General features: G+C 45.7%; 1 protein-coding gene across 1 annotated transcript; it reads left to right on the forward strand.

The window, feature by feature from the left end:
- The first annotated feature begins 1,121 nt into the window (after positions 1 to 1,121).
- On the forward strand, positions 1,122 to 3,261 carry LOC120916810. Its single transcript, XM_040327752.1, has one exon. The coding sequence runs from the start codon at positions 1,162 to 1,164 to the stop codon at positions 3,259 to 3,261; it is 2,100 nt and encodes a 699-aa protein (XP_040183686.1). The 5' UTR covers positions 1,122 to 1,161.
- Positions 3,262 to 25,574: the final 22,313 nt, after the last annotated feature.

The raw sequence follows: 25,574 nt of genomic DNA on the forward strand, positions 1-25,574 counted from the left end.
TAACGTTTCAAGCTCAGACATGAATATGATCAATCATACGGAAGGCCCCTGGCCCCATTTATTCGTCCCAGGTAGAATAACCATGGTAGACTTGTCACGTTTGGACTTTTCTTAAAGCAAATATCACGCTGTACCCTAACACGGATGTTGGTAGTCTGTAACTATTAGAACTGCAGAGATATGAATATGTATCACAAAGTGTACCTGGGAATGTGGACCCTCCCAGTAACCAGCCCCTAAATCAGATGACCCGACAATTGGTCACTGGTCGTGTCAACGCCCCTTCTTGATCTGACAGAAAAGAGGAGATGCCAAATGAAGGGCAGTTCTCCTTTTACCATCCAAGCAAGAGCATCTGCCAAGTTTGAGAACCGATTACCCAGTTCATCGATCGAACTCTGATCAACCTTGGACATTAATTGCAAGTATTCTTCTTCTTCAATTCTACCTCCTTACTTTGTGGCTGATATTGTCATTATCTCTTTAAAACATATTTTTCTGTAACACTTTATTGCACCAAGTTTGCCCTTTTCGTAATAAACCTTTTATGTTGAAAAGTGTTAACCTTGTCTCTAAAACTCTTAATGCAAGCTATGAATGAACCTCTGCCTTTTGAAGAGCGCTACTGGTGTAGAGTAAGGCCTCTGAGCAGACGCTTATTCTAAAATCCTAATTGGTATTGCTAATTGACGGGAGTACCAACGCTTCCTTATCAATGTTGGTGGTGGCAGTTAAAGGGTTAATTGTGTCATTAGCCCAGTGACAATCGCTCTCAGGCTACTAGCACTTAGATTGTGGTCCCGCAAGCTGGGAAATCTTTGTGCTGGGCGCAGCTGAGAGTGGCATTGTTACGTAAGTGACAGCGTGGTGTGAGGTCGGCCTGTCCTTCGTCGCAAGTTGGCGGGGAGGGCGGAGATCTGACACTCGCGTTCGTCACATATTGGCTGGCAGCGTAGCGGGATAGCTTTGCATTAAGAGCATTCAGTGCATTGTTAGGAATTAGCTCTGCACTGAAGGATTGTAACCTTTTTGGAAACGGTCCTTAGAGACAAGCTGGTGCATATATATTTTTTTTTTATGTTAAAGAGAGACATACAGCAACAGCTCCTTCCTACCCCTTTTCCTACCTCTGCTTTCTGTTCTATCTTTTCTGCTTGCAACATGTCTGGGTTATCAGCATATAAAAAGATGAACAAAAATGACCTAACTGCTGAGTGCGCAGGAAGAGGAATTGACATTAATGGCAAAAATCGTGAAGGCTTGATACATGCCCTACAGGAGTTTGATATCCAGGCAAACCAGAACCTGGAGGGAACCGGACCAGAAAGGGGTTCCGCTACTCCAGAGCCCAGTGGTTCAGAGGCGGCCTCACCGGATAGGCCAGCAGAGACTGACACTGGAATACCACGGATTGTTACCCCCAAGCCACCGCATGAGCAGGCCAACACCCCATTGCTTGCAACCAGCATGGACTCTCCTCAAATGCAGGAAACGCTACAACACCTCAGGGAAACGGATCCTGTGGTGTACCTGCAGTTTCTCGAGTGTCAAGCTGAGAGAGACGAGCGCAGGGCTGCGGCTGAGCGAGAGGAACGCCAGGCTGAGAGGGAGGCTGCGCAGAGGGAAGCTGATCGTCGACACGAACTGGAGATGACTAGGCTCCAGCAGCAGCGACAGGTTCAGAACCCCGGATCCCTAGAGCACAGGGATGCCGCTCTGCCAGTAGCTCCGGCAGCCAAATTTCCTGTTATGGAAAAGGACAGTGACATTGACGTGTATCTACTGTCGTTTGAAAAAACTTTCCGTCAGTACCATCTGCCCCCAGCACAATGGGCCCGGTACCTGACGCCAGGGCTACGAGGCAAGGCCCTGGATGCTTATGTTGAACTGTCTGAAGAGCAGGGCAATGATTATGAGGCCCTAAAGGCTGCGATCATCCAAAAATTTCAGCTAACCCCGGAAGTGTACCGGAAGCGTTTTAGGTCCTTGCAAAAAGGGCCTGGAGACTCATACCTGGATGTGGAAAGTCGCTTACGCACCACATTTCGGCAGTGGACTAAAGGCTTGAAAGCTGATTCTTTTGAGTCCCTGGAAGATCTTATGATTGAAGATCAACTTTTGCACATCTGTCCTACAGACGTCAGACAGTTTGTGCTGGAGCGAAAGCCAACCTCGGCTAAAGTAGCAGCAGAACTGGCAGATACCTATATCCACTCTCGGGTATCTGACCATCGCAAGGCTTCTCCGAACGGATGGAAAGGAGGGAAATCGCACATGGCAACCCCTCCTCCACCTGCCAACCAAGTCCCTCAGCAGATGGAACCTGCAGTTCCTGGTGCCAAGGCATTCCTGACTAATAATCGCACATGCTACACCTGCGGGAAAGCCGGACATCTCAAGGCACAGTGCCCTGAGCAGAAGAAGCTGACATCACCTGGCCATCCGGCCAGCAACCCTTCTGCTGTACTGTTCGTCAGTGGGAAACCTCCAGTAACCAATGCCAACTTGCAGCCTGTCACCGTAGGCCACCGGACTGTAATAGGGTTGCGTGACACTGGAGCAGAAGTTACGTTGGTCAGACCAGAGGTGATAGAAGAAACAGACATCATCCCAGAGAAGTTTCTTACCCTCACTGGAGTGGGGGGAACCCTTTCCTGTGTGCCCCGTGCCTATGTTTTCATCGATTGGGGTGCCGGGAGTGGGATGAGAGAGGTGGGCGTCTCAGAGGAGATCCCTACTGCTGTGTTGTTGGGTGCTGATTTAGGTACCCTTGTTTCTTACTATGTCCCTGCTAAGAGCACCCAGGATGCTCCCACGGAACTCTCTGGACCTACCAAGGTACTGTGTACAGATGTTGGGGTAATATCTGGGAAACCTGTGGATGGACAGAGGGAGGGGGAGGGTGAAGTTGAAGTGCAAGGTCCTCCTTATTCAGAAACAGGAGAGGAGACCCCCTTGCTTGGGAAGGTAACTGATACAGGTTCCAATGATGCTGCAATGATAAATGTTAAATGTGATGATGCTGATGTTGATGCTGATGTTGATGATAATGCATTGCCCATTTTAGTGGTCACTCGCAGTGCTGCCAAGGCGGCCGAGGTGCAGGCCCTGATCGCAGAACAGCAGGAGGAGGTCTCTGGGCCCTCTCCCTGTTCTACACCTCTGTTGAGCCTCAGCAGCCGTCCTTGTTTGCCACAGGACTGCTGGCTGGGACTTGTGGTTCTGCCTTTGAAACAGCACTGCAGACCGACCAAACACTAGCACAGCTCAGGAGTTCAGCTGATCGCCCCCTTGCAGAGAATTGCAAACAAAGGTCTACTGGGAGAAAGGGAAACTGTACAGAGAAGGTTTGCCTGCAGAGGGGAATGAATCTGACACAAGAAGCAGGCAGCTAGTTGTACCCAGGCCATTTAGGGGACAGCTGCTAAAAGTGGCTCATGAGATTCCCCTAGCAGGGCACTTGGGAATTACTAAGACCCGAGGGCGGTTGAGGCATAACTTTTATTGGCCTACGATGCTCACTGACATAGCTGACTACTGTCGGTCCTGTGTTACCTGCCAGTGAGTTGGCAAGGTAGGGGATGTACAGCGGGCTCCGCTAAAACCTTTGCCTGTGATTGACGAACCTTTTAAGAGGGTGGCGGTGGATATCATTGGGCCTTTGGCCATCCCTAGCAGTTCAGGCAAACGTTTTATCCTGACAGTTGTCGACTATGCCACACGGTATCCAGAGGCAGTGGCTCTCTCCTGCCTCCGGACAGACAAGGTTGCTGATGCTCTGCTGGGAATCTTCACAAGAGTGGGGTTCCCAGCCGAACTCATTAGCGATCAAGGACCTCAGTTTATGTCTGACCTGATGCAAGCTCTCTGTCTGAAGATACAGATGACGCATATCGTGGCCAGTGCTTATCATCCACAAACCAACGGCTTGTGTGAGCGTTTCAATGGCACCCTGAAACAAATGTTGTGCACCTTTGTGCACTCCCAGGGCAAGGACTGGGAACGATATCTGCCTCATCTGCTGTTTGCTTACAGAGAGGTGCCTCAGGAGTCCACAGGCTTTTCGCCATTCGAACTTCTGTATGGACGGAGGGTAAGAGGGCCCCTGGATCTAATCCGTGAGACCCAGGAGGGCAAGATTGCCGACCCAGAGGTCTCAGTTGTGGATTACGTTCTAAAATTCAGAGATAAAATGGAGACGCTGGTGGGAATTGTACGGGAAAACATGACCAAGGCCCAGACCAACCAGAAACAGTGGTATGACCGTAATGCTAGAGAGCGGACCTTCAATGTTGGTCAGCAGGTGTATGCTCTGCTTCTCCTGCGGAAGAACAAACTCCAAGCCGCATGGAAAGGCCTGTACACCATCACCCAGTGCCTGAATGATGTCACCTACTTGGTCAGGTTGGGGGAAGGGAGTAGACGGCAGAGGGCCATTCATGTGAACATGCTCAAAGCCCATCATGAGCGCACGGCCTATGTCATACCAGTCTGCAGCAGGCCGGAGCCTGAGGAGGCTCATCCACTTTTAGACCTGCTAGTTGACAGCAGGGAGGTAGACTCAGAACTCCTGATTAACTCCAAACTAACCCCCACCCAGGTACCTGGGCTAAAGAGAGTGCTGGCAGTACATGGTAGCAGGTTTACAGGGAAACCTGGGAGGACGCACCTCGCTATCCACCAGGTGGACACCGGGACACATCCGCCCATTAAACAGTCGGCCTATCGCGTCTCCTTGGAGGTGCTGGCTGACATGAAAAGGGAGGTGGAGGAAATGCTGCAGCTGGGGGTGATTCAGAAGTCCCACAGTGCCTGGGCATCCCCAGTAGTCCTGGTCCCCAAAAAGGATCGGACGACCAGGTTCTGTGTGGACTACCGGAAGCTGAATGCCATCACCACTGCAGATGCCTACCCCATGCCCCGGATTGATGAGTTATTAGATAGGCTGGCGGCCGCCCACTATATAACAATCATGGATCTGAGCAGGGGGTACTGGTAAATTCCTCTGGCCCCTGAGGCTCGGGAAAAGTCGGCTTTCATCACCCCATTCGGCTTGTTCGAATTTACCGTCATGCCGTTTGGGATGAAGAATGCCCCAGCTACCTTCCAGAGAGTCATGAATGATTTACTGGAGGGGCTGGAACCCTTTGACGTAGCCTACCTGGATGACATCGCTGTGTTCAGCCCTACCTGGGAAGAACACCTGATGCACCTGTCACAGGTCCTGGACCGATTGACCGATGCCAACCTGACTGTCAAACCCAGTAAGTGTCAGATCGGCATGAATGATGTGCATTACCTGGGACACCAGATAGGAGGAGGCACCCTGAAACCCGAGACAGGAAAGGTTGAGGCCATCCTGGCCTGGCCTATCCCCCAAACCAAAAAACAGGTTATGTCTTTCTTGGGGACCGCTGGCTATTATGGGAAGTTTGTAGGTAACTATAGCAGCCTGGCCAAACCTCTGACTGACCTAACCAAAAAGAAACTGCCCAAGGTGGTGTCTTGGACACCAGAATGTGAGCAGGCATTTCAAGCCTTGAAGGAGGCGCTGGCCAGCGCCCCTGTGCTACAGGCTCCCGACTTCACCCGCCGTTTTCTAGTGCAGACGGATGCCTCTGCCTATGGATTGGGTGCAGTCCTGAGCCAAGTGGATGATGCCGGTGAGGAGCATCCCATCCTCTACCTGAGCCGGAAAGCTGCTTCCAAGGAGTGTCTTGCGATCGTGTGGTCTCTCCAGAAGTTACAAACGTATCTTTATGGACGGCATTTCACTGTGATCACCGATCACAATCCCTTGAGCTGGCTAAATCGTGTTGCTGGGGAGAATGGCAAACTACTTCGGTGGAGCTTAATTCTGCAGCAATACGATTTCACCATCCAGCATAAGAAAGGAAGTGCCCATGGAAATGCTGATGGGCTGTCACGACAAGCCGAGCCCGCCGGAGTCGGTTGCGTCAGGAGGGAAATTGTAGTTCCCTCCCATGCAACCACCTAAGGGGGAGGTGTAACGATATTGCGCGCTGGACACGCGACTAGCTGTTGTGTAAGAACCATACAGCAGCCATGTTGTTTAAAAACAGTATAAGCAGTGGAAAGAAACTCACTCCCTCCCTCCCTTATTCTCAGGAATTCATAGGCATTCTACTTCAAAAAGATCTGTTATCTCCTCCGAGGAACAGAGCAATCTAGGGTTCTTAATGTCTCCTGGCAGGTAGTCTGTAACTATTAGAACTGCAGAGATATGAATATGTATCACAAAGTGTACCTGGGTTATGGGCGTGAATGTGGACCCTCCCAGTAACCAGCCCCTAAATCAGATGACCAGACAATTGGTTACTGGTCGTGTCAACGCCCCGTCTTGATCTGACAGAAAAGAGGAGATGTCAAGTGAAGGGGAGGGCTCCTTTTACCATCCAAGCAAGAGCATCTGCCAAGTTTGAGAACCGATTACCCAGTTCATCGATCAAACTCTGATCAACCTTGGACATTAATTGCAAGTATTCTTTTTCTTCAATTCTACCTCCTTACTGTGTGGCTGATATTGTCATTATCTCTTTAAAACATATTTGTCTGTAACACTTTATTGCACCAAGTTTGCCCTTTTCGTAATAAACCTTTTATGTTGAAAAGTGTTAACCTTGTCTCTAAAACTCTTAATGCAAGCTATGAACGAACCTCTGCCTTTTGAAGAGCGCTACTGGTGTAGAGTAAGGCCTCTGAGCAGACGCTTATTCTAAAATCCTAATTGGTATTGCTAATTGACGGGAGTACCAACGCTTCCTTATCAATGTTGGTGGTGGCAGTTAAAGGGTTAATTGTGTCATTAGCCCAGTGACAATCGCTCTCAGGCTACTAGCACTTAGATTGTGGTCCCGCAAGCTGGGAAATCTTTGTGCTGGGCGCAGCGGAGAGTGGCATTGTTACGTAAGTGACAGCATGGTGTGAGGTCGGCCTGTCCTTCGTCGCAAGTTGGCGCGGAGGGCGGAGATCTGACACTCGCGTTCGTCACAACATCTACTCTCATTGTTCGCACTGCTGTTCCAACTTCCGCCCTTACTTACAGCCTGTAAGTAAGGGCGGAAGTTGGAACAGCAGTGCTGTAATTGTCTCTCTTCTGTGTCACACAGCCTGTGTGACACAGAAGAGAGACAATTACGTCATCTCTCACCACCCGCCCTCACTCTCATCTCTCACTCAAGTCTCATGTGCCTCTGTTTCACGGTTAACCTGCAGCTAGTTTCCCCGCGTGGGAGAGGAGAGGCTGACAGCATTGTACCTGGCTGCAAGTACTCTGCAATGCTGGAGGGGGGCTTGATTTTACATGCAATTAGTGACAAACTGATACTTTTTGAGTGGCAGCCAGGTAACTGTGGCAATTCCCATTCTGCTAGCAGGCAGTGTGGCAAGTGACATCCCCATCTGGTGGCAGGCAGTTGTGGCAAGTGACATTCCCATCTGGTGGCAGGCAGCGTGGCAAGTGACATCCCCATCTGGTAGCAGGCAGCGTGGCATCTCCATCTGGTAGCAGGCAGTGTGGCAAGTGACATTCCCATCTGGTGGAAGGCAGTGTGGCAAGTGACATCCCCATCTGGTGGCAGGCAGCGTGGCAAGTGACATCACCATCTGGTGGCAGGCAGCGTGGCAATTGACATCTCCATCTGGTGGCAGGCAGTGTGGCAAGTGACATTCCCATCTGGTGACAAGCAACGGTGGCAAGTGACACGCTCAGGGCTCACACTCATTCTGCTTTATGTTGAGTTTAACTATTTCATTTTATATTACAATGTAATGATAGAAATAATGCATTTCAATCATCCTGACACCATAACAACCATGGTGCCGGGATGATTGAAGCACTAACACCAGTCATTGTCTGGGAAAAATCACTTACCCCCGCGCATCGCCCCCCCCCCTTTAATGGGGGGGGGGGGCGGCATTGAAGGACCCGGCCTTGGGGCGGCAAAGGGAGTAAATCCGGGCCTGGCTGCAAGACACTTGTGTCAAGCTATGCTTCAAGTTTAAAAGCTGTTATTACTGTAAAAGGATGTTGTACTAAGTACTAAGATTGAATGTCAACTGGGGTTTGAATAAAACTGATAATGATGTGAGCACAGAAAAGACATTTGTGGTTATTTCTTTTTTTTTATTGTTTATTTATGAAATTTTCAAAAAGAGTATACAGTGTATGACAGTGTAACAAGTAAATTCAACTTTTGGTAATACATAGCTGACACATCTTAGACAATGTGGAGATACAGGCACAATCTGACACAGACATGCAAGATAATCAATTATCAAGGCAATGTAAGCTAGCCACAGTCCAAAACAGACAGAACAATAAAAAAATTCAGCCATTACCAGAAAAGATTTAAAAAGAACAAGAAAATGAAAACAAAGAAAGAATAACAAAAAAAATAAAAGAAAATATGCACCATGGGAATCAAGACTCTTGAGAGGGTTCGGACAGGAAACCGGATGAGAACTCGGAATCATCCCACGTTTTCCAAATGCTCTCAAATAAAGGCAAGGTATCTTCAATCTTAGCAGTTAAATGTTCCATCCTACGTGTATCTATTATAATTGAAAGAACCTGGTGAATAGTAGGGGGTGAAGTAGAGAGCCAGAGCCTAGGGATGGCTCATTTTGCGGCTAAAAGGACAAAAGACATACGTTTCTGAGATGTCTTAGGCAGACTCGTAAGGGGTAGGCCCAATATGAAATGTAAAGGCGACAAGGGTACAGGATGGGATAGCAGCGACTGTAGGAGCTTTTGAATCTTTATCCAAAAAGGGCTAATGAGAGGGCATTCCCAGAAAATATGAAAAAGAGAGCCCACGGCCCCCACGCATCTCCAGCATAATTTAGAAAGGGTAGGGTCACGGGCATGCAATAGGTCTGGGGTCCTATACCAAAATAGCAAAATTTTAAGGGCAGTCTCCCTATGCACTACACAGCGCAAAATCTTCGAAGTATTAGCCCATATTTTCCCCCAATCTAGTAACGAAATTGGGCGCTTGAGTATAGTAAACCATTTGTTCATATAGTTATGCGTGGAGTCCGTCAAAGGGGGGGTTTCGTGTAAAATTTTATAAATTGATGAAATCTGTTTAGGTGCATAGGGACCTGCTACACATAAAAGCTCAAAATCTGTGGGTCTCTCTAGTGATAACGAGGGGAACGTGGAGAGGAAAAAATGCTTAAATTGTAGATAAGAGTACTGAAGAGAAGTCGGCAGATTGTATTTTGCTTGTAATTCTGAGAAAGATAGAAAGATGCGCGTGACCGGATTGAAAAATTCCAGCTTGAGTCCAGGGATACATTCTCCCGTAAGATAGGCCATCAGGAATATCTGGATTGAAAAGAACGTTCATCAGAGGGGAACACCTGGAGGAGAGGGAGAACCACTCCACACATCTCCTCCAAGTAGTTAGGGTAAACAGCATTGGGGCTAGACATAAAGATCTAAGCTGGGGCATAAATTTAGCGGACGATGGCCATAGCATATAACAGGGATGCACTGGTGCAGTAATTCCCATTTCTATCTCTGCCCACCTGGAAGGGGCCTTTCTAGACACCCAAGAGGTTAATATACGGAGATGAGAAGCATAATAATATTTAATAATATCTGGTGCCGCCATCCCACCTCTATGCTTAGGGGCGTAAACTACTGATTGTGCGATCCTATGGGAAGCATTATTCCAGATAAACCTGAGGCACCTCCTCTGGAGGAGTTTCAATTGTGACATCGGGACAGAAGTAGGGAGTGTCTCGAAAAGATACAATATCTTAGGGAGTATGGACATTTTTAAGACGTTGATCCTGCCTAATAAGGAGATTGGGAGGACCACAAATTCAAGAGACGAGTTATCTCCGTAAACATGGGGGGAAAGGTGGTTGATATAAGGTGGAGTATGAGGACGTGATATACACCCCCAGATACTTCAATGAGGCAGGGCACCAACGGTAGTTGAACTTGTCTTTGAGAGATGTGAGCATCTCCGGAGACATATTAATCGGTAGAGCTTCTGTCTTTGACTGATTAATCTTAAACCCTGACATGCTACCAAAGATAGAAAGAACATCATGTAGAGCAGGTAACAAGGTAGAGGGATGGGTGAGAGTTAGTAGGATGTCATCAGCAAAAAGTGAAAGCTTATATTCTCTCCGCCTCAGCGGGACTCCCCGTATGTCTGGGTGCTGCCTAATGGCCGCCGCCAAAGGCTCAAGACTCAAAATAAACAACAAGGGCGACAGTGGGCACCCTTGCCTAGTACCATTACTTAGGGAGAACCGCTGAGATAGACAAGAGGAAAGCTGTACTTGGGAAGTAGGGGTGGAGTTAATGGCTCGCAAGGCTCGAATAAAAGGGCCCGAAAACCCATACCTATCAAGGACCGCGAACATAAAAGGCCAACTTAGGCGATCAAATGCCTTTTGTGCGTCTAGGCTGAGGACAACTGCTGTCTGTTTAGTTTTAGTTAAAAGATCTATCAGATCCATAGTCCTTCTGGTGTTGTCACCTGCATGTCTCGTGGGAACAAATCCCACTTGGTCTCTGTGGATTAAAGTCGTCAGAAGCTGGGAAAGTCGGTTGGCCAACAATTTAGTAAAAATCTTGTAATCCGAATTCAATAGCGCAATGGGGCGATAATTATCTGGCAATGAAAGGTCTTTACCTGGTTTTGGGATGACCGTCAGGAATGCATGTAGAAAGTGGGTGTGGGGAACGGTGCCCTTGAGAAGTGAGGAAAACAGAGACTGAAGGTGGGGGTTCAAAATTTCCGAGAAGGTTTTATAGTAAACATATGAGAGTCCATCCGGACCAGGAGACTTGTGAGCGGGGAGAGCTTTCACAACCTCGGATATCTCTTCAAGGGAGACGGGGCATTAAGTATAGAAAGTTGTTCTCCAGACAACTTAGGCAAAGCTAAGGAGGACATAAAGGCATCAAAGTTAACCTGAGAGAATTGAGTCAACGGATCCCCGCCCAAGCAGTTATACAACTTCTTATAAAAATCACCAAAAACTTGCGTCATAACTTTGGGGCCGTATGTGGGAGTACCATCTGGCTGCATTAGATGATCAGGAATCGAGAGGAAGGGGCGTGGTCTCAATCTGTTAACTAGCATTCTGTGCGGCCTATTGGCGTATTCATAAAATTTCTGTCTAGCCCATAACAAAGATTTAGAAATCTTATTCATATTAAAAGATTTGATACGATTCCGTAAGGAGACCACCATCCTTAGACGCTCCACAGTAGGGGAATCAAGGAGATGTGCCTCCGCAGCTCTAAGTTGGGCCAGGAGCTCATCCCTTTGCTTCATGAAGTCTTTCCTCAGACGGGAGCTAGCAGAAATACATTCCCCCCTGAAAATAGCCTTATGGGCCTCCCACAAGGTGGAAACCTCCGTCACTGAACCCACATTTAAATCAAAAAATTCTGACAGCTTTTGTTGTAACTGGGCTTGTAGCAACGGATCCTTAATCAAAGATTCGTTGAGACGCCAGTGGCACGTCCTGGGGGCAGGAGCAGACAAAACAATATCGATCTCAATGTGTGCATGATCCGACCAGGCGATTGGGCCAATCTCGGAGGAGATCACGTATGAAAGCAAAGGGGCTGTTACAAAAAAAATGATCTAATCTGGAGTAGAGCTTATGAGGCGGGGAGTAAAATGAATACCTTCGTTGGGTTGGGTGCTTCACTCTCCATGTGTCAAAAAGATTGTATGACCTGGTCAATTTGCAAAACGATGCTGACAGCTTCTGGACAGCACTACTTGTGGAGTCTCGAAACAATGCCCTCCTGTCCCTGGCCGGGGACATGCACACATTAAAATCTCCCCCCAATATCATGAAGGGATGAGAGATCGCTTGAAGCTTCTCAAGAACAATTGTAAGGAAACCGATCTGACCAACATTGGGGGCGTATATATTTGCCAATGTAAATTGGGTGTTCAGGTGACTACATTCCAGGAGCACATACCGACCCCTAGGGTCTAAATGGGAGGAGAGAATACGTATCGCACAAGAACGTTTAAAAAGGATTGCTACTCCCGCCTTACCAGATGGGTCCGACGCTACATAAGCAGTGGGGAAATGTTTGGACGCGAATTTAAAGGAACCCCCAGGTTTAAAATGAGTCTCCTGAATCATAATCACCTCCGCACCGGAGGATCTGAATTCCTTTAAAGCTTGCCATCTCTTGCCAATGGAATTCAGACCCTTTACATTACAAGAATAAATCCTCAGAGCCATAGAAAATCAGTCAGTAATACAGCTACTGTAACATTTATTTTATCTAAACTGTAAAACATCCATGGTACAAAACACATTGAGTCACACAAGCATATAAGTTGAATCGTATCAACAAAAAAAGCACAGGATATCAATGGGAGGTCAAAAAAAAGACCCGAAGAAACAAAAACAAAAAGAAAAAAAGAAAAGAAAAAATTCAAAAGAAAATAAAGAAAACAAAAAAAATAATTGAAAACACATTTGTTCAAAAAACCCTGAAGATAAAAAAACTCCAGGGAACCCAGACAATAGCCTGGGGTTAGGGCAGGAGGCATGGCAGATAACGAGATCCGAGGGGGAGTGAGTCCCCTCCCTTCCAAACAAGACAGTCTGCGCCGAACCACGAAGAAACATCAGGTATATTATCTGAAGGGCTGTCTGAGGTGGCAGTCACTTCTAAGGACAAGAACGAACCAAGAGGACAAGGCCGGAGAGAAAAAAAAAGGGAAAAACCCTAGAGGGCATTGATGAAATAGCTGGGAGATTCAAGTCACGAGCCTTGGGACCAAAAAAAAACCCTGACAGGGTCGGAGAAAACCTCAACCTACCACGAGAGGGAGAAAAAAAAAAAGAATGGTCATATCTTACAGGGCAGGATGACTTCAGGTTTGAGATCTAAAATGTGTGACCCGTTGTGGGGTGGAAAATGCTTTCCTTGACTTGCGCTGCACCGGGGTCCAGATCTTGGCCGGAGTCATCAGAGGTTTAGGATTCGGTACTGGAAGCTGAAGATCTTCTTCAGGGACAGGGGGAAGACCCAGATTGCGCGTGAAGGCATCACTTTCATAGAGATCCCTCAATGAGTACTGGACTCCATCTTTTAGAACAGATAGGCGAAAAGGAAATCCCCAACGGTAAGGCACCTTGTGATTTTGCAGATGAGTAGTGATAGGACGGAAGCTTCGGCGCTTCGCCAATGTGATGGGGGAAAGGTCGTTGAAGATCTGTATTTTGGCCTTTTTTAAGTCAATGCGAGATTTGTTGCGGGTCGCAACTGTAAGGGCTTCTTTGCTCTCATAATAATGAAAGCGAACAACAACATCTCTGGGGTTGAAGCCAGCAGGGGGTTTGGGAGCCAAGGATCTATGGGCCCGATCTAAACGCCAATCAATATCTGGGATTTGGGGCGCCAGGGTGACAAATAGGTCCAGAAGGTATGGGCGCAGCTCCTTGTCTGAAACCGTTTCAGGGATCCCTCTTATACGTAGGTTTTGGCGCCTTTCTCTGTTCTCTAAATCTTCTTGTTGCAATTGGAGCTGGGAGAGGGTATTTTTCATGGTAGCATTATCTTCCTCTAACACATGCACATACTGGGTAAGTTCATCAAATTTATTCTCGAGTGTGTCTGTACGTTCCCCCAGCTGATCTATCTCCTTCCGGAGCTCCTGAGTGATTTTACCCACCTCTTTGGTGATGTTATGGGTCAGGTTCTGAAGGAGCGATTGTAGCTTGTGATCCAAAACAGCAACAGTGACCATATCTGTGGCCTCTGCCAACAAGGCACGCTGGGATCCGCTATCCTCCGCAGGATCAGTTATAATTGCTGGGCAGGAGTCGGTGACCTCCGACAGGACAGCCGCGTTATTCGGGGCCGGGGATTACGACCTAAACAGGAAAGCGCTCCATTGTAGGATTAGATCTCGTGGAAGGCGGCGGAACAAACCCTCTATATATGGTCTTTTGAAAACCGATCTTGCCCATAAGATGGCGATGAAGGTTCGGGCAGATGCTCTGTACACTCCTGGGGCTATGGTAGTTCGATAGGGCGTTGCAGGAGTGGCGATTGGCGGGACGGGGACCGAAGTTCCCCCTCTACATGTCCATCATCCTCAAGCTTTCACATTTACTTTCTGACCCATAGTCAGGTATTAATGGGCAGCTCAGCAGGGCTCTGCAGGGAGGTGGACGGGCAATAAGGCAGATGGAGGCCGCAGGATCCGGGAGAAGGACCCGAGTGTGGTGCACCGCGGCGGGGGAGCCTTTTAGGAAACAGCGCTGATGGGCAGGCTTCACTAGGCCGCAACCAGCAGACTTCCGGAACACGGCAAGCAGGTGAGGGGGTAGGTGAGGGGGTAGGTGAGGGGGTAGGCAGGAGGACGGAGAACAGTCACAGGGAGGAGGGATAGCTTCTTACCGCTCGGATCGGAGGCAGGGTGTAGAAAGATGGCCGCCGGGAACCACGACCAGGCCGAAGCCGCGGTGTTTCCTATGCCCGTCGCCGTGTGGATGGCCACGGCTCCGTTCGGGACCTCCGTCCGCACCTCCGCGGCCAGGAAACAAGCTCCGACAGTCACAGAGGGTGTCGAGACGTCCGCCAGTGGGTAGGGGTGAGGAGGTGGGACAAGGAAGGCGCCGTACCTGGACGCGGAGCTCCGAAGGCCTCAGGCCGGCTGCTGAGGTTATGGTGGAAAGCCGATGGAAAACCGGGCATCAGAGGTCCCCCCGCGATCCCCGATGCTGGTCTACGCTGTCCGGTTCACGTGGAGGATGGGTCAGTCCGCTCACAGCACCCAAACGTGGAGGATGGGGGAGACAGCTTAGGCCCCAAGATGGCGACGGACCAGGGTCCCAGCAAGGTCTCCAAACTCCTCACGGGGACGGCCAGACCCCGCGATTTCGTCCGTATTCGGAGCAGAGGGTGCCCCGGTGTAGATGAGGCTGAATGGTGGAGCCTCAGGGCCTCAATTCAGGGTGGATGGCCATAGATCATTTACAGGGCCTGCGGAGATCTGCACAGGCACGTCTTCACCAGAGCTCGTCCGGACACGCCCCCCCAGACATTTGTGGTTATTTCATTATAAATGTTATGTTATATTTGTCTGACCTACACGTGCCTCTTTGATTTAATTGTAAGCAGGATGACTGAATGATCAAAATCAATGTCAAACTGGGCAAAACAATTAATTTCAGTGGGGGTTGAATAATTTTGAATACAACTGTACATTCAATAAAAAATTGTTGTCACATAAAAAGAACTTAAATGGAATGAACAACCAAATATTAAGCCCACAAACATGAACCTTGAAACGTCTATTTTTGAACCGTATATATACACAACCTGAATTAAAAACCACAAATGCCGCAAAATAATAAAAATAAATACTCAGAGTACACATGAAAATTACTTACGTTTTATGAGGACTTTTTGAATTCTCTCCAGCAGCTCTGGATTTCTCCTTTTCATGTCACACCATTTCTTTCCTAACTGTTCCGTTGACCTCTGCACCCCGAATTTCTCATGGAGAGTCCTCCGCACCTTCTCCAAAATCTGTCCCTTTACCTTCTTAGGTTGGCTGTAAGGCCCTATTTCCGCTGAGGAAGTTGATATAACGCAACGCGTCCGGGGGTTTAGGAGCCTGAAACATCACGTCGCTCATCTGCTGTCCACTTTTAAAGACTGTACTTCATGCCGTTTTTTGTCTGGCCAAATGTGAGTAGCCTGACTTTTGCTTCTTTCGAATAATAAATCCACACATTGCAACAGTGAGCACTTAGTCTGTGATTATCTTGTTACATGCACCTGTCCTTTGCGGTCTGGTTGTCCTATGAGGATCTGATACATCAGCCTGGTTCCTGTTCATTGACCTGCCTATTTGATTTGCTTTATTGACCATTTGTTAATTCAGTGGTCCATATATGAAGGTGAGAGTAGCCATCTACAACGGTGGAGGGATCACTTCAAATTTGGTGGATTGTCACGTGGTGGAGATTTATTTTCGTTTATTTTTCTCATCTTCTGACACTTATGGACTTTGGACTGTTTGTTCGAATTTTATTTAATGTTTATTTTTTCTTTATATTCACACTAATGGTATTGGTCTAGCACACCAGCATTATTTATTTATCCATTTATTTATTTGAGTTTTGCGCTGCACTTTTTCTATTTTATTTTTATTTTCTTAGGATTTTTGCGAATTTCCCTTAGTGTTCAGCTGGCATTACCAGTGATCTGAACCCTGGGGGTCTGTGTCACTTAATACACTTCAATACTATTAATTTTGATCTATATATTTGCGCTGATTGCACCTTGTTTTTTATATTTTTTTTTTATATATTTTTTTATAAATATTCAGAGTACACATGAAATTTACTTACGTCTTCTGAGAACTCTTCTAATTCTCCCCATCTGGTCCTGCTCTCTGATTTTAAAATCAGACCATCGCTTCCGCAGCTGCTCCCTGGACCTCTGCACCCCGAATTTTGCATGGAGAGTCCTCTGCACCTTCTCCATGATCTGGGCCTTCTTTTTATTGGGGTTCTTGTAAGGCCCTTTTTTGCCGTCGTAGTCCTCCTTTTTAAGAACAGCCACCATCTCTACCATCTCTTCGAAGCTCATGTTGGTGGCTTTGTAACTCCTGCTCCTCCTGGTGTGTGCCTGGCCTCTCTCCTGCCTGGTTGCAGCTTGCTGTCTTCCCTCCATCATTTCTTCTGACTCTTGCATTGAACGACTGAAAAGGGGCGTGTCAATCACTCGAACGATCGTCATGGGCGTGGCAACGTGCGGAGCTTCTCACATGCGCAGTGTATAAAGGGATATTGCGTGAATGAGAATGTCGTTCACGGTCAGTAGAAAACGTCGGAAAAACAATCGTGCAATACGACGATACGAAACTTGATTTTTGGACTTTATGATCAGTGGATGAGTTTGTGGGTTAGATATGGGGAGAAAGCTAAGGCTTGACTGACATTAGTTTTTTTTTGCAAAATTTTGACTTGCAGAAATAATGGAGGCCTTCAGAGAACAGGAGTTCTTCAAATAATTTATTCAAAGGGGGCCCAGGATGGCAACCCCCCTTTTTTCTAGAATTTTACTTTCCCAAAAAAATAATTTATTGAGCCAAGATCTGGCATTGTAATGCCCCCCCCCCACCCACCCCTAAAATAATTGACATATTGTTGCCACACAGCACCTGCACTTTGGGGGGCCAAGCCTGTATGGACAGTCTCACAGGCCACCACCGCTGGAACATCAGTGGCCTCATCAGGCACAAGTGTCATGTAGTTTGTTGAGGGTCTCTTTAGGAAATTGTGCAATATGCAGGAGCAAATTATGACATGGTTCTGATTCTACTTAAGAAACCTACAGTCCTTATCTTGTTTGCAATGCCTGTATACTGCTGTTCAAAGTATATAGGGCCAAACGGTCTTGTCAGGGCCGATCCTCGCTATAGGCTCACTATGCAAGCCGCTTAGGGTCCCGCAAAGCTGCAAAGGGCCCCCCAAATTACTAGAGTCCCCGCCTGGTGAGAAGTCATTTTCGCCCCCTCACCCCGCTTCTAAACTTGCTGGCTGAGTCATTTCCGACAGCAGAACACCCCCTTCCCCCGCTTCTCAACTTTCTTTAATGTGACATGTCACTGTCATCAGCGCCCCCCCCCCCCCCGGATTCTCATTTTTAATGTGCCATGTCATTTTGCTTAGGGCCCCAGGGAGGTCAGGATCGGCACTGGGTCTTGTAATGACCTGGGGGGAGTGGTGGCGGGGAAACTCATGCTATTTTTTTCAATGATTTTTATCCATATTGCAGGGACCAACCATTACATTAAAGCCGCAAGCAGTATTAAATTACTTTTTTCGGAGAGTAATCTCATGTTGTGCAGGGACATTTCTAAACACGTGCCACTACTATAGACACCCAGCAGGTACCATATTTAAAACGATTTTTTTTTTTCACTTTAAGCATCATTAAAATCACTGCTCAAGAAAAAACTACAGTTTTTAAAACTTTTTTTTCCATTGATACATGTTCCCTGGGACAAGACCCGGGTTCTCAAAGACGTTTTCCATCAATAACTTGCATATTGGACTTTAAAATTAGCACTTTAGAATTCGAACGTTCGAGTCCCATAGACTTCAATGGGGTTCTAAATGTTTGTGCGAAACCGCGGTCTGTTCGACCGTTCTGGTGCGAACCGAACCCGGGTATGTTCGGCTCATCCCTAGTGATAGATCTCCCACTGTGGATATCCTTAATAATCTCACAAACCCGTCCATGCCCCATTTAAAGTCCCACAACCCAATTTCTTTTTGTTCTATATGACTACAGGGATGGGGGCATGGTCTAGGTTTTGGATTCCAAACAGATCACTTTCTTTTACAAATATAATGTTGTCATGTTATTTATACATCTTATCTTTGTGAGTCTTGTTGCCAGTTGATACATGTGTAATGCTGCTATGTTATGTTTTTGCAAATGAGAAAATTTTTACAAATCTACTATTTTACAGTTTATTGTTCTTGAATTATTTGATCCAAAATCTGGTTTGGGGGCAAACGGGACTTTTGGGTTGATCAATATGGTTGTAGCATCTGGTCATTTAAATCCACCCCCCCCTCCAGAACATATTATAATCATTGACGCATTCAGGCTTTACAACAGGGCCAAATCTTCTCAGAATCTCCACCAAAAAGTGTCATTGGGGATGGTAGATATCATGTGAACATCTTTATTGTCCCTTCACTTCATGGCCAACACTTCCTCATAAATGCGGATTCGCCATTTTGTAGCCTTTTTGTTAATACATTTAGTTTTTTTTTAAGGTACCGCAGGCCAGGGTTTTTTCACGGTACAGGTGACAAAAGGGGCAAGCTGGTGTAGCAATTGTCCACTTATAAATTATATCCTTTTTTGAACAGGGGGTATGCAAGGTCCCAGACAATTTTTCCACTGGCTCAGATATATGTGGGGCACTCAGGGGGCTGGAGCTGGGAGTTTTTGCCTTCATACTCGTGGAAGGCATGCACATATCCAGTGGTTCTATTGCAAAGCTTATTCAGTTTTAACCCGTATCTGGGCCTCTTACTGGGAATATACTGTTTGAACTGTAGCCAGACAGTAAAGTGGATAAGGGATTCATCCACACAAATATTTTGGTCTGGGACTCGCACTTCAGCAAATCACTTGAAAAAATTATTTATTAGGGGGCATATTTTGTACAATTTGTCGTGTTTGGGATGATCTCACGGAGTGCACTGCCAATGGTCAATAAAATGTAGGAAATACATAATCATGTCATATCGTGTCCTGGACATGACAGCAGAATAAATCGGCATTTGGTGGATGGGGTTGGTGGACCAGTAGGCATGCTGTACGTTCTTTTTTGCAAGCCCCATATAAAATAAATAAGGCCCAAAAACAATTTGAACTCGTCTAGGGTGAGACGTCGCCAATAGAACATACGGGCATAGGATAAATAGGGGTTGGAGGCAATAAATTGCTCTGTATAGAGATTTGTTTGGTCCCCCATATACTTCAGCAAATCTTCTGGTAAAAACAAATATCTAATTGGGAAAAATTGGAAGTGTTGGGCTGCACACCTGGCTGTGCAGTGAAAGGGGGGATTATAGCAGATCCTGAGCTGGCAGGCAACCATAAGAATTCCGAACCAGAATCGGATGAGAGCTCCCATCATCCGACATAGTATTGATGTTTTATGCCTCCTCAGGTGTGAAAAATCATTAGGAAACGATGTCGGTGTTGATAACGGACCTGTGTGATGGTACTGATGGCAGTACTGATGGCAGGCCTGTGTGGGGGGGGGGGGTAAGGTGTAATAAAATTAGACAGACAATAATCACTTACTGATTGGTTTGTGAGGAGAAGAAGCAGGGGCCTCCTAGTAACCGCTCTAGCAGACATAACTCTAATAATCATTCAGAACAGCATTCGTTAGCAAAAGTATAAAACAAACTGTACAATAAATGTAATATAAATAAATACAGTGCCTTGAAGGACTCTTGTCAGATGAGACCAAAATTGAACTTTTTGGCCTAAAAGCAAAACGCTTTGTGTGGCAGAAAATTAACACTGCACATCACTCGGAACACACCATCCCAACCGTGAAACATGGGGGTGGCAGCATCATATTGTGGACATGCTTTTCTTTAGCAGGGACAGGGAAGCTGGTCAGAGTTGATGGGACGATGGATGGAGCCTAATGCCGCGTACAGACGGTCGTTTTTTGTGATGAAAAAAAACGACGTTTTTGAAAACGTCATTTAAAATGACCGTGTGTGGGGAAAACGTCATTTTATGTCTTCTGAAAAACGACAAAAATAAATTCGAACATGCTCGAATTTTTTGTGTCGTTTTTCAAAACGTCGTTTTTTGTGTCAATGAAAATGATAGTGTGTGGGCAAAACGACGTTTCAAAACGACGTTTTTAAACCCGCGCATGCTCAGAAGCAAGTTATGAAGCTAGCTTCAATGGAAAAGAGTGCCGTCGTACGTGCTGAACGTAACCACGCTTTGCTAGAGCATTTTAAAAAACGATGGTGTGTAGGCAACGTCGTTTTTGAAAATGAAGTTTCAAAAACGTCGTTTTATTTCATGATTCAAAACGTCGTTTTTTTTTCATCACAAAAAACAACCGTCTGTACGCGGCATAATACTGGGAAATCTTAGAAGAAAACCTGTTAGAGTCTACAAAAGACTTGAGACTGGGGTGGAGCTTAACCTTCCAGCAGGATAACGACCCTAAACATACAGCCAGAGCTACAATTGAATAGTTTATATCAAAGCATATTCATGTGTTAGAATGGTCCAGTCAGAGTTCAGACCTAAATCTAATTGAGTATCTGTGGCAAGACTTGAAAATTGCTGTTCACAGATGCTGTTCATCCAATCTGACAGAGTTTGAGCCATTTTGCAAAGACGAATGGGCAAAAACTTCACTCTCTAGATGTGCAAAGCTGGTAGAGACATATCCAAAAAGACTTGCAGCAAAAGGTGGTTCTACAAAGTATTGGCTGAATACAAATGCATGCCACACTTTTCAAATATTTATTCGAAAAAAATCTTGAAGAACCATTTATAATTTTCCTTCAACTTCACAATTATGTGCCACTTTGTGCTTGTCTTATCACATAAAATCCCAATAAATTACATTTACGTTTTTGGTTGTAACATGACAACATGTGGAAAATTTCAAGGGGTATGAATACTCTTTCAGGCACTGTAGCAACACACAAGGTAGAGCACACCCCATATATGTATGGTTTATTGACATACATGTACATGATCTAAATACTGCAGTGCAGTTCCATGTAGGAAACTCGTTGGCAATTGCCAGTTATGGAACCGCGATTATGCTGATTTGGAATTTACTAATTGCTCACTTACTCCCTTTTCGTTTGCATTTTTACCTAGTTGAGGTCTTAATTGGCTTAATTGGGAGTAAATAGATGTAGAGTGACTACCTTTGTCACCTATTCTTAGTGAATTAGGCCCAGTATCTCACCTAACATATTTTGTCATTTTTCAAATAGTTGCATTACGGTTATAGGTCATCATTGGTTTTCTGGACAATGAATGGCTTGTTAGCTACACAGCCTGTCAGAGAAACAACATTATGTGTATCCCTCATCATGTGCACTAACCAACGGGTGAGGGTGTCGTGCTGTATTTTGCCGACTGTCTGCTTTCCTGTGACCCCCTACATGGTCACCCAGCAGGTTTTTAAAATCAAAACTTTATTGACAAAGACGACAAGGAAGTGCTTGTACATTATAGATTTGGAAATCATAGCTGTCAAGCATTAACATTTGCATTGTATATAAAATATAGGACCAGATACAAAACATCATATTATATGTAAAGCATATCCAAAATCTTTTTTTTTTTTTTTAAACACAAAAACAATAAAAATAAAAACATAGGGCAAAACAAACTCAGAAGTCTCCTTTGTCTACTCTCAGATGCGCATCGGGGAAATTCCCAAACTCATCTATAACCATAATAACTCTTAACCACTTTACCACCGGGCCAATTTTGGCACTTCTCTCCTTAATGTAAAAATCAAAAAAATTTTTGCTAGAAAATTAATCAGAACCCCCAAACATTATATATATATATATATTTTTTTTTTTAGCAGACACCCTAGGGAATAAAATGGCGGTCATTGCTACTTATTTTCTTGCATAGTATTTGCGCAATCATTTTTCAAACGCCTTTTTTTTAAAAAAAAAACGGTTTCATGAATTAAAAAATAACAAAACAGTAAAGTTAGCCCAATTTTTTTGTACAATGTAAAAGAGGATGTTACGCCGAGTAAATAGATACCTAACATGTCACGCTTTAAAATTGCGCACACTCATGGAATGGCGCCAAACTTCGGTACTTAAAAATCTCCATAGGTGACGCTTTAACATTTTTTACAGGTTACTATTTTCGAGATTCAGAGGAGGTCTAGTACTAGAATTGTTGCATGCGCTCTAACGCACGCAACGATACCTCACATGTGGGGTTTGAACGGCGTTTACATATGTGCGTGGGACCTGCATGCGTGTTCGCTTCTTCGCGCAAGATAGCGGGGACAGGGGCGTTTGTAGCTGCAGGCATCATTCAGATATCACCGCACAAAGCCGAGGATGCCCCAGGGACGTCCTCGGTGGTCAAGAGGTTAATGAATTTTTCTGTCTGAATTTCCGACAACAAAAATTTGAGAGCTTGGAGGGAGATTCACAAAAGGGATACGCAGGCGTATCTGCTGATACGCCGTTGTATCCCTGTTTCTATCTATGCGGCTGATTCATAGAATCAGTTACGCATAGATATCCCTAAGATCCGACATGTGTAATTGTTCTACACTGTCGGATCTTAGGATGCACTACCGTGGCAGCCGCTGGGGGGAGTTCTCGTCGTAAACAGGCGTTGGGTATGCAAATTAGCACTTACGGAGATCCACAAAGCTTTTTCCCTTTGTTAAGTCGCCGTAAGTGTTAGTTTGCCGTCGCAAAGATAGGGTACCTTTTACAAAGTGTAAAGTTAGTACACCATGTAAAAGTATACCCGTCTTTCCCGCGTCGCTGTCAAATTTTCTTTAAATTTTTTTTTTCCCGCCGCAACTCTTTTTTACCCGTCGCGATTCACAAAACCTTGGCGCAACGTAACTTCGCGCAAAGCACATCGGGAAAATAGCGTTCGGGAGCATGCGCAGTACGTCCGGCACGGGAGCGCACCTAATTTAAATGGGACTCGCTCCATTTGAATTGCCCCGCCTTGCGCTGGACTGATTTAGGATACACCGCCGCAAAATTTCCAGGTAAGGGCTTTGTGGATCGGCACTAACTTGGGCAATTTGCGGCGGTGTAACTTAAATCGGAAAAGTTACGTTGTGCCCGCTGGTTGTGAATCTGGCCCTTGGTTTTCAATTTTTCCGACAAGAAAAGTTCTTGTCAGAAATTCTGATTGTCTGTATGCAATTCTGACACACAAAAAAACACGTATGCTCCGAATCAAGTACGAGACGGAAGCGCTTGGTCTGGTAAAACTAGCGTTTGTAATGGAGATAGCACATTTGTCACGCTGCAAATTTTTGGATCTTTTAATGCAGTGCATTCTTTTCTTCTTTATAATGCTAGAATTATCAAGTTGTTTTGCTGCTGATATTCACACAGAGTTTTGACAAACATATTTCTTTATTATTTCTTGTGATCTCCTGAATAATCTTTTTATTTTTAAAAGCCAGATCTCCATAATAATGTTTAGAATTTATTTTTATAGTCATATTTTTTCCTTTTTTTTATTGTGATCAAGATCTCCTGTTTTTTTACGATTTGAAAGTTATTTTCTAGTGATCTCCATAATTTATTTTTGTGTGTGTCAAGTTACCACAACAACATTATTATCTTGAATTTATTAACCTCAAGGAGGATGGTTGGTGTTGGTGTGCCTTGTTAATCTGACATTGTATTTTTTGTGAAATTTTTGAAGCCTTTGGACCCCAGGGCAGACATCAACTATTTGTAAACCAAAATTGGTAGCCTGAGGAGGGAGCACAATCTGGTCCAGGACTCTGAGATCAGGAACAGCAGCAGATGACATACTGTATATGTCCCCAGTCTGTGGTACTACAACAGCCTGCGTCTCCTGGCTGTCAGACCAGACTGAACCCAGGCCATCACTTTGTTTTTTTTATTCCATAAAGATTTTATTAAGAGCAAAAAGGTATGGACAATGTTACAAATACAACCTTAACTTCAACAAACATAACATGTCCTCACAAGAGGATTCACAACAAAGTGTTTACATGAGGGGGAACAGGTACAAGTTAAGTAAGCGAGACAAGTATCATAAACAATGACATAGTCCGTGTAAATTACCTCATCCACATATATTCGTAGGGAAGGTGCATTGTGAATCGATCTAGAGGCAATATATCTACTTGTAGCCATTCAAGAGGCCTCTATGTCCTTCTAAAGCCAACAGCTAACCCAAAACCCTTGTCCACTTATACTACGTCTCCTATTCAACATGTGGATCCTCTCTGTATTAGTGGGATGGGCGAGGGGATCGGCTCGGGGTCATCCCGTTCGATCCCAACGTCCAACCTCAGTATACGAGCAGAAGAGAAGAGCGAAAGAGTAAAAGAACAGGGAGAGTGAAGAAGGGAAGAGGAGAGAAGAAAAGAGAGAGAAGAGAGAAAAGAAGAAAGAAAAAAAGAGAAAAAAAAAAGGGGAGGGGAGGAGGGTGGGCTCTACACAGGGAAGGGGAGAGCAAATTACCGGACACAATGCACTGTAGGGGGTAAGTGGGGAGGCCCACCACCCCCACCGTCTACTTTACAGTGGAAGCTCCACATATTAGCAATGTCATGAATCAGTCAGTAGTCGAACGTATCCTTCAGGATCTCAATCAGCCCGTATTCTGTGTAAGGGCTTAGTACTGCGCTGAGTTCCGGAAATCGAACCACTCAGTCCAAACAGAAGTGAAGTTAGAAATTCTATCATGTGCAGTGCTTATCAGCTCCTCTATCGCTGCAATGCGGTCAATGCATGCTATCCTTTTCTTGGTAGTGGGAGGCGCTGTGGCTCTCCAGTGAACAGGAACACATAGTCTGGCTGCATTGACCATATACATCGCTACCGAGTTGCGATATCGCTTTTTGGCAATTTTTGAGAGATGAAGAAGGTATTGTGCTGGTGAAAACTCCAGGGGAAGCATAGAAACCGCCGTCGTCACATCATGTACCTTTTGCCAATATGGCTGAATCAGGGGACAGTCCCACCAAATGTGGATGAAAGTACCTAAGGCCCGTCCACACCTCCAGCACCTATCTGACATGGATGGGGCAAACTTGTGTACAACATCCAGTGTCCTGTACCACCGCGTCCTAATCTTATATCCATTTTCCTGAATGCTCACACTCAGTGAGCCTTTAAAGATAAACCAGTTGATCCTCTCCCAATCTTTCGTCTCAATTGTTCTGCCTAACCGGGTCTCCCAGGATGCCTGTTCTGCCTGCACGGACACAAAGGGTGCCTTGTACATGGAG

This window comes from Rana temporaria, chromosome 11 (assembly GCF_905171775.1).
Source record: "Rana temporaria chromosome 11, aRanTem1.1, whole genome shotgun sequence".
In the NCBI taxonomy this organism is placed as follows: domain Eukaryota; kingdom Metazoa; phylum Chordata; class Amphibia; order Anura; family Ranidae; genus Rana; species Rana temporaria.